Source organism: Gymnoscopelus braueri (genome assembly GCF_963280865.1).
Source record: "Gymnoscopelus braueri genome assembly, chromosome: 19".
NCBI lineage: Eukaryota > Metazoa > Chordata > Actinopteri > Myctophiformes > Myctophidae > Gymnoscopelus > Gymnoscopelus braueri.
In genome coordinates, this window is record NC_137621.1 from 36,461,170 (window position 1) to 36,471,304 (window position 10,135).

Below are 10,135 nucleotides of genomic sequence, written 5' to 3' on the forward strand. Positions count from 1 at the left end.
CGGTAAGATGGCAACAAGTCATGTTAATATGTTGAGCGATTGCAGGATTGAAGCCAAAGTGCTGAAGCCAAAGTGCTTGCCATCCAAACAACCATCATTTACACATGACATTTGTATGTATTTCTACCCATGTCTCATTTCTCTAGGTGATGCAGACACTGTTGGAGGCAGAGCAGGTGTGTACAGAGCTGCAGCACGGCGTGTCATGTCTGGAGAGTCGTCTGGCGGAGCTCCTCCACTGGGAGGCTGAAGCCAGGGAGCTCTACCCGTACCTCAAAGCTGCAGAACGAAGACAGAGGGGACAGGACCCACGAGCCAGGGTATGCTCTAGAGCAGTGGTTCTCAACCTGTGGGTCGGGACCCGACCCCCCTGATTTTGGCGGCGGTCCCCAGATGACAGTGAAGTGACAATTTAAGGACTTTTAAGACCTTTTTAATACAAAAAGAAAAAAGACCATTACTGCATCACAAGTAATCAACAAACTATACTATAAAACATTGGCCAAATTGTCAAATAGTATAAGAAAGAGGTACAAATTTGGAAAATAGCCAGCAAGCTCACAATGGCTCGCAACACGAGGCGTTGTGAGCTTGTAGATCTGCTATTTTCACAATATTTCTCTGTGGAACGGAGTCAAACAAAATGGGGGGTCCCCAGTTCAAATATGATTATTTTGGGGGGTGCCTGTACTCAGCCTGTACGAAAGCACAAGTGCCAAGGATCTCTCCTCTTCTGCCACAGGAACTGATCTCTAGAGGTCTGCAACTGGAGGGTCTGGTGGTGACAGAGGAGCAGGACCTGCAGATGATGGTGATGACGGGTCAGAAGACATCTCCCATCCAGTACCTCCATGCTACTGCCATGCAGGATCGAGTACGGGCCGCCATGGCTCAGTCACAGGCTAGTAGTCTTTTTTAAATATTATATGATAACCCGTGCTTTCCATCAGTTAATTATTCGGTGGCCGCCCACCATAGTTTTCTGCTTTGCACGAGATGAGAACCGGCCTTCAGCACTGTACTCTCTTCTGAATACTCGATTCTTGCATCTCAGACTGATCTTGGCATACTTCCCCCCAGTAGATTGTCAATCACTATGAATAAAGGGGCATGTGTCACTCTTTTACTACCTGATGGATTATTACACTTTGCATCCTGGTTATGTTGCTTATTCTTGTTGTAGGAAACAGTAGGCCTGCTAAGCAGCCTGGGAGCCAGGAGAGACAGAAGTAGAAGCCCTCCAGAGGGAGAGCCTCCTCCACCCAAGGTCTTCATACAGGCGGGTGACCAGGTTCCTGGGGAGACTGAACAACGGGGGCCAGCAGTCCCTTCCTCGTCCACCCAGCAGACAGTAAAACAACAGGAGTCTCTGGTGCCAAAGATAGTGGTTCAGGAATATAGAGAGGAAAAAATGAGCTCTCCGCCCCTGCCGTATTCTTATGCGCAGGCTGTTACTCAGACCCGGCCTCAGTCGCCACCAGAAGCCCAGAATAATGGTCACACACAGGTCTCACAGAAACCACCTCAGCCACCACACCAGCAAGAACAGAGACAGAGAGAACTAGAGCAACAAGAGCAAAGACAGAGAGAACTACAGCAACAAGAGCAAAGACAGAGAGAACTGCAGCAACAAGAACAGAGACAGAGAGAACTACATCAGCAAGCAGAGCAGAGACAAAGAGAACTACGGCAGCAAGAAGAACATAGACAGACAGAACTGCAATATGAGCAGCAACTACAGCAGCAACAGCTGAAGCAGCAACTTCAGGGACCACCTCCACAGAAGAGGCCTTTTAGCCCCCAGGATCTTCAGAGCAGAAAAGCTCAAGGCAGGAAGTATCGCCCCTGGCTGCAGATGAAAGCGCCACATCAGGCCGCTTCTCCAGATACAGTGCTGTCTCCGAGTCCAATTCAGTCTCCTAGTCCAATTCAGTCACCTAGTCCCGGTATGTCTCCTGTTCCGATCCAGTCACCTAGTCCGATCCAGTCTCCTAGTCCGATTATGTCTCCTAGTCCAGTCCTGTCTCCTATTACTATCCAGTCTCCTAGTCCAGTTTTGTCCCCTATTACTATCCAGTCTCCTAGTCCAGTTCTGTCTCCTATTACTATCCAGTCTCCTAGTCCGGTTCAGTCTCCTGTTCAAGTACAGAGTTATACTCCAGCACCTCCCCACACTCAGCCAGTGAAAGGAGCTGTGGCTTCACCACCACTACCACCACAACAACAACAACAACAACAACAACAACAACAACATGTTCAGCAGCAGCAACAACAACAACAACAACAACAAATTCAGCAGCAACAACATATTCAGCAGCAACAACATATTCAGCAGCAACAACAAAAACAGATTCAGCAGCAGCAGCAACAACAACAACAACAACAACAACACATTCAGCAGCAACAACAACAACACATTCAACAGCAACAACAACAACACATTCAACAGCAACAACAACAACACATTCAACAGCAACAACAACAACACATTCAACAGCAGCAACAACAACAGGTACAACGGATGCAACAGATACAACAACAAAAAGAACAGCAACAAATGGAACAACAAAAACAACAGCAAATTCAAAAACAACTGCAGGTACAGCAGCAGCAACAACAACAACAAAAACAACAATCACAACCGCAACAGCAGCAACCACAGCTTGCTGCACAGCAGATGAAGACTCAAGCCAAGCCCCAACCACAGATACAGGCACATACACAGCCTCAGTTGCCTGTGAAGACACCATCCCAGCCTCAGCTTCAACCTCATACATGGGCTCCAGCCACATGTCAGTCCCCTAGTCAGCCCCAGGCTCAGCTCCAAGCTCCAGTACAGACATGGTCTCAGGTCAGATCGTCCTCACCTATGCAGGCCCATGCTCAAGCTCAGCTCCAGGCCCAGATTCAGCCTCCGCTACCGTCCCACATCCAGCTACGTAGTCATCCTCAATCATGGGCCCCAGTGAGGTCCCCATCACCTATGTCCCCATCACCTATGTCCCCATCACCTATGTCCCCCACTCCAATGGCTCAGCCACAAACACATGGTCAACCCATGGCTCAGCCACAAATGCAAGGTCAGCCTATGGTCCAGCAACAAATGCATGCCCTTTCTAGGCCTCAGGTACAAACCCATGCCCAAACTTTGGCCCAGCCTCAAACCCATGGCCAGCCACAGAGTTGGTCTCAAGTTCGAGCCTCCTCCCCCATGCAGCCTCAGCATCCCCAGGCTCCAACTCAGCCCCATCCTTACCCCCAGGGTTACCCACATGCCCAGACTCCACCCCAGCAGTGGGGCCCCAAACATGAGCCCCACGCACAGGCTTACCCCCAGTCTCTTCCACAAGCCTTTCCTCTGCCCTTGGGTCAGACTCCACCAGCACAAGCTTATCCACCTAGCCAAGCTTTACCACAGCAATGGAGACCAGCTGGGCCACAACAAGGACCTCAGCAAGGACCCCTTAGATATCTTCCTCCGGGAGCACCCTACAATCAACCTCCATCGCAAGCACAGGCCCAGCCATGGGCTCATCCACAGGCCCAAATGAGGCCCCAGAGACCCATGCAACAACAGCAGCAGCCTCAGAAACAGGCTTATAATCTGACTCAAATGCAGCAAGGCCAAGTTGTGCAACAATCTTGGGTTCAGAATCAGCCACATCCCTTGCCCCAGTATCCTCAGCCTTATCGCCAGCCTCAGCCTCATATCCAACCCTATCCACCTTCTCAACCGCAGCCGCAACGCCAACCTCATCCTCAATCTCCTTCACAAGCACAGTACCAACCTCAGCCTCAACTTCAGCCTCCACCCACGCCTCAGTCTCACCAGTCTACCCCACAAATTGCTCAGGTCCAGCCACCTCCGCAACCCAAACCTCAGGCTCAGGTGCCACCTCAACCAAAACAGCCTCAATCACCTCCACCAGCCAAGATCCAGGTTCAGTCAACTACACTATCCAGGCCCCAGGCCCAGTCACCTTCACCAGCCCAGACCCAAGCCCAGCCCCCTCTCCCACCAAAGACCCAAGCACAGTCACCTCCACCGGTCCAGACCCAAGCCATGTCACTTCCCTCACCAATGGCCCAAGCACAGTCACCTCCACCACCAAACACCCAAGCCCAATTACCTCCCACACCAATAACCCAAGTAGCACAATCCAAACCGCAGGCTACACCGCAAGCTAAACCGCAATCGCCCCCACAAGCAAAAGATCAACCCCAAGCACAGCCCAAGCCCCAACAACCCCAACCACTCCAGCCTCATGTCTTGCAGACCACCCCTGAGTCCCCAGAGCTTCGCATCAACCCTCAGGCCCTGGTCCAGGCCCCTCCTCAGGCCCTTACAGAGGCCTATGCTGAGGCCCAGGCTCTGGCCAGGAATGGTTTTGAGGAAGCCAAGCACTGTCTGCAGCAGCACATTCTGGAAGCTATTAATGTCTTCAAAGAAAAGTGCATCTCTACTGAACAAGCATCTGTTAAAGAGGTAAACTTGATTATCAGTGTTTATTTTTGCAATACAACTTCAACAATAACATTCTAACTTTCTATATTTAGATTACATTAGTCACAGTTTAGAATTTCTCAACACTTGGTTGCTCGGTCGATCGGTTATTTTCCTAGAAAGCTTTCCCCACAATAAAAGAAAACAGAAAATACACTAGTATAGAGCCCTGAGGGACTCCGCTCAACCATATGGGGTTTAAGTGGTTAAAGGACACCAACTTTCAACCTATCATCATATAATTAGTCCTCAGTCCTCTATTGCTCATTGGAATTTCTGTCTACTCACTCTGTGTCTCAGAGGAGGGCTGTGGACAGTTTGACAGTGCATCACGGGTTCGAGTCCCGTTCCCGACGATCTTTACTGCATGTCTCTCCCCATCTCTCTCTCCCTGTTTCCTGTCCATCTCCACTTTCCACTATAAATAAAGGCAGAAAAGCCAACTGCTCTTGTGCCCGGGAGGAAATCTGCTCATTAATTCTGTCACTGTTGCTTCTTACACAGGAGACTCTGAGGGCTCTTGACCCTGAGCTACTTGAGGAGTTCCTCAGGGCAGCTGAGGGCATGGAGGCCTTTTGCACCCCCTTCCAACTCAGAGACATGGAGTTCTTCACCCAGTCTGTCAGGACACAGTGGGAGGTAAACTAAGACTTGCAGGGTTCATGCAACTGTACATCGGATATTATTTAGCTAATGGCTACAAAATAAAATGAATACATAACTGAGCATGTTTCAGCCTTCTTCTATTAAAACCAAGTTATTTACAAGGACAACAGCAGAGTAAGTTTCAGAAAGCGGTAACATAAATGTCCCTAGTACAATAGTGAGAGCCCGAGCAATATTCCTTTATTCTAAATTGATCGTGTGAAAGAGTAGTGGCAGGGCATGGAGACAACTATCCTAACTAACTAAATACTTTACAAGACTGTACATGTCTTGTAAAGTAATTGTGTAATAAATGTGCAACAGCATGTTGTGCCTTACTCAGTATTTTTCTTCAGTTGGAATATGTGATAATTGCTCTAACATGTCTTTTATACTGTTTGTAATAAATCATCTTGTTATGTGTTCTAACATGTCCTACTATTTAATGTTTTATTAATCTATTTTTTTTATCACCCAGGCTGTGAGAGCTGACCTCTCAAGCTTTTTGCTACAGTTTAAGTTTAAACAAAAGAGGAAAGAATTTATTACGGCTGTTTTGCAGTGCGAGGCACACTTAAGCACCAGATTTGCAGCTGAAATACAGGTACAGGTACCTAGCCTCGTCCCTCATGCTGAAGTGTTAGCAGGCATGCTAAGGTGGACGGGAATGCAGCCAGCCTTTTGAATTCATATCATAATATGCTATGGTGGACAGGGACAAAGCTAGCTTTTTGCATTCATAATTTCTGTTTTTCTCACTTCCTTTTCTTCTACGCCTTCGTGGAGATTGTGTCAATGGGACTTGGTAAACACAATTATTTGTTTCTGCTGTCTTGATTCATTATTTTAGAGCAGAGGTCCTCAACTGCACTGGAAGAATGATTTTATGATGATTGTTAAGTTGGGACTTCTTGATTGACTATTTCTTGATTTTGATGTGCCAGGCCAGCCCACTAGCTGAGAAACAGTTATATCAGACAGAGACTATCTGAGAAATGTTGGCTGTGACTCAAATTGGTTGGTTGAAATGCTGCCTACAAAGACAGCCATCAAAGGCAAGACAGCATCAGAGCCGCATAAGAAGTTAATGTAAAATGTTGCTTGCTAAGGTGCCTTCATGTGACCAATTTTTAAGGCAGCCTTTGACGGTAGACAGCAGGCAGCAAGGCAACAGGCGGCTGCCCTCAGTTTGAGACGCACACAAACTGTTAAAAAATTCATTTTGCAAAAATATGCAAAAACTCCAGTTAATCATGTTAGATTAAAATAGTTTTCAATCATGTTACATTAATTTACACGCTCTCTGTGGGAGAAACGAATAACAACATACTGTATATAAAACAAAATATATATGTTTTTATTTGGGGCGCCCCGGTGTAGCAGCGAGCCTGAGTTCGATTTGGACTTGAGGCTCTTTGCTGCATCTCTTTCCTTGTTTTCCTGTCTCTCTCCCCCTGAGCACTATTTGAATAAAGCATGAAAATGACAAAAAATATATATATAAAAAAGAAAAGAAGGGTTTATCGCTCCATTCCCTGCACTTCTGTGGGCTGCTGACAGCTTTGGGATTCATTATGTATTGCCATGTGGGTTGGATTTACTGTACCCTTAAATTCTTGTTTTTTTTTAACCATGATGATTGATGAATAATGAATATTTTCCCTCCCACCCCTCCCCCTTCCCTCCCACATGTTTTTCTGTGTATTATTTTGGAAAACATTACTTCATATTGATACAGATCAATCAATTACAGAATTTGAGTTTTGATCCGTGCTCTGCTTACCCTATATTTCATCTGCCTTTCATTTGCCTTCATTTATCGGGGAGATGATTCAACTCATAAGATAAAACTTCATATAAACTAATATATGTTTTGTCACGGTTACCAGTCTTGTTTCTCAGCGGAGGGCAGCTTGGCCCAGGCTGGACAGCACCTCCAGAACCTAAAGGAACTGTGTGACACATTGAGCCCAGAAGACGCACACCGCCTGGCCCAGGCTCAACTCAGAGAGTGTGAGAAGAGACTGGCTGCCATCCAGCGGCAGTTCAGTGGGGATGAAATGCCACCTTCTGATGCTGGGTGAGAGGCTGGCCCTAGTGTGATGTTTAGTGTAGTTTGGTTTGGTTTTACTTGATTTCGTTTTGTGTCCATTTTATTTGGTTTGGTGTAAGTGGAAATTAGTTTAGCTAATTAGCTTGTAACTTACTAACTTCTAGGGTAAGTCCCTGCGACGTACTTGCGTCATGTTCAGGGGGTGTACTTGTATATCAAGCTGCCTCACGCTACAGAAAGAGGAGATAGGCTCCTGCCCTATGTTTTCTGAATAAAGGCATCAGGTTCATCAGCAACAAAGCAAGATTACCATTAAATAAACCATAACATGGTTTAGTACATTATACTAGTACTTAGTCGTCTTGGGGTTTTCCAGGGCTCTGTCACTGTTACGATCCCGTTGTAACAGTATATCCACAACATACACTGTTACGACTGTTACGTATCCACATATATGTAACAGTCACCAAAAAAGATCTACAAGCTCACAACAAGCATGTAGATCTGCTATTTTGGCCCAATATTCAACTATTATGACATGCCCACAATAGGGGCGCTAGCGTTCAAGTGATTAACAGGATTGTAAATATAATAATAATAATAATAATAATAATAATTATAATAATAATTATTATTATTATTATAAACTTTATTTATATAGCACATTTCTTAACAATGTTACGAAGTGCTTGTACACATAAAAATAAATACAATACAATTTGTCAAACAGAAAAACAATTATGCAATTATACAACAAGTTTCTAATAATGAGTGAAATCAAAACAATAACAACAATGAGGCAATTAAAACAAGCAACATAGGCTACAGGTTCCGAAATAGATGCACCAAGCTGCTGTCTTAGAAGTTTTTAAATAATTAAATAGATTGTCAAACACTGCATCAAAAGGGATCAACTTGAATCTATGGGAGATACATTTCCCAAGTCAACATAAATGTTGAGTGGAAGATTGTGAACGAGTAATGGAATGTGTATACAGTCTACAATTAAAATAACTGGGTATGTGTCTCCCTTGCCTCCTGCTAGCTGCCCCTGCTCTCACATGCAAATGAGTGAAAGAGAGAAGAGTCCTAAATAATGAAGCCCAGTGCTCATATATTTATTCTTTCATTTTTCTTCTCCATTTTCTTCTCCAGGGTTCCTGTTGAACACAGTCAAGACCTGACCCAGCAGAAAGAACCCGCAAAGACAAGTGACAAACACCAAGTCACAACTGAGGTGCCAGTTATATTTTGAATGAAATTAATGTTTTTTATTTTATTTGTATATATATTTGTATTTTTAGGTCTTTTCAGCTTCAGACAGGAAGGGCTCTGCAGAGGAAACTTTCTCTATAATCCCTACAGCCGACAAAGTGCATAGACCTACTGTACAGGGCTGACACAGAGTGCAATAGAACATTGAACATACATTCAGTTCACAACACATGCACACATGGAAGCTGCCCAGTACAGCCACAACACTTTATGGTTTGTTATTAAGCTGATCAAATGTTAACATTTGAAATCACTATTTGGTTTTTACTCTGTTTATCAGGTACAGCAAGTGATTGTGAAGAAATCGTTTGTGGAAAAAAGGGTGATTGAAAAGCAGCCTTCTTTAGAGGAAGATCTGGCCAGAAAGGAGGCTTTGGAAAGGTAGACTTAATTTCTGATTATTGTTACAAATTATCATTTCTAATCCTATGTGGGTAAACAAATTACAAAAGTATATCTGAGAAAAAAGAAGAGATGCTACAATTGTCATATTACTATGTACAGTATGTTGATGTATTAGATATATAAATATGTATAAATAAGGCAATATAATTTTGGAGCAGGGATATGATGTGTGTAAATACTATAATAGTAATAAATAGTCTATTACAGAAGTACATACAGTAACTGTTCTACACTACTGTTCAAGCTTCACTTCAGCGTTGTGACATTTTGTATTGTTATTTCATGCTACCACAAACAGACAGACAACTAAAACACAATTTTGCATGGGGTCACCATGCACAGGACCACAAATGACGAATGAACCAAAGCAGTGCAAGCGACATAAATGTTGCATCAAAACAGTAAAAATCCTTCATCAATTTCTTAACTGATGCATTCCCAGATTCGAGAACTCTAAGAAGAGCCTACAAGCCCAGTTGGCAAAAAATGAACAGAGCATCCAGGATGTCTCCAACGACTCTCTCTCTCTCAAAGGACTGCACACACGGCTGCAGGAAATACAGGTACTGCGCTATATGATTATATTTAGCCTACACCGACTTTAGCCGCATTGAGTTGCAGTTTATCATGACAGACAAGATACGACTAACTGTTAATCCCTGAAGCGATATTGGAACAACAGGACCATTAAGGAACAGGATATAGATAAAGCTACACTCAAGTCTCTACAAAATCTAAATCAGAGTTTACAAAATATAAGAGGCTGACTGACTGCTCTTATTATTGTAATATGAATGTATGTCTTAAAAATTTCTAGATTTAGTTGTTTTTGGTTGTACTAACTTTCACCAAGACATTTTTTTACACAACCTTCTCACACACGACATGGCTTTGTGTTGTTTTTTTAATCTGCACTTGTAATAAGACACTTTCATAGCAGCTTTCAAACATAGCATGACCAAACATGTACAATACTATTGGGTTGGCACTGCACCATCTGTCACTATCCTCCCTTCAGTGGTGGAAAGTAACTAAGTACATTACCCAAGTACTGTACGTAAGTACAACTTTGAGGTATTTTTGCTTTATTGGAGTATTTCCAGTTTTCAGTACTTTTACTTCTACTCCACTACATCTCAGAGGCAAATATTGTACCTTTACTCCACTACAATTATTTGAAAACTTAAGTTACTAGTTACTTTGCGGATATAAATGATTATTATTAAACATACATTAACCCCTTTAGACCTGTT

The 10,135-nt window shown here is 43.9% G+C and overlaps 1 protein-coding gene across 1 annotated transcript in view; it reads left to right on the forward strand.

The window, feature by feature from the left end:
• syne2b (spectrin repeat containing, nuclear envelope 2b) overlaps positions 1-10,135 on the forward strand; it is a 188,590-nt gene that overhangs the window by 42,738 nt on the left and 135,717 nt on the right. The window contains exons 22-30 of the mRNA XM_080414797.1: positions 147-320; positions 743-901; positions 1,184-4,486; positions 5,009-5,143; positions 5,712-5,753; positions 7,039-7,229; positions 8,358-8,439; positions 8,758-8,858; positions 9,325-9,445. Coding sequence (XP_080270923.1) covers positions 147-320; positions 743-901; positions 1,184-4,486; positions 5,009-5,143; positions 5,712-5,753; positions 7,039-7,229; positions 8,358-8,439; positions 8,758-8,858; positions 9,325-9,445 — 4,308 coding nt within the window. The remainder of the gene's footprint in view (positions 1-146; positions 321-742; positions 902-1,183; positions 4,487-5,008; positions 5,144-5,711; positions 5,754-7,038; positions 7,230-8,357; positions 8,440-8,757; positions 8,859-9,324; positions 9,446-10,135) is intronic.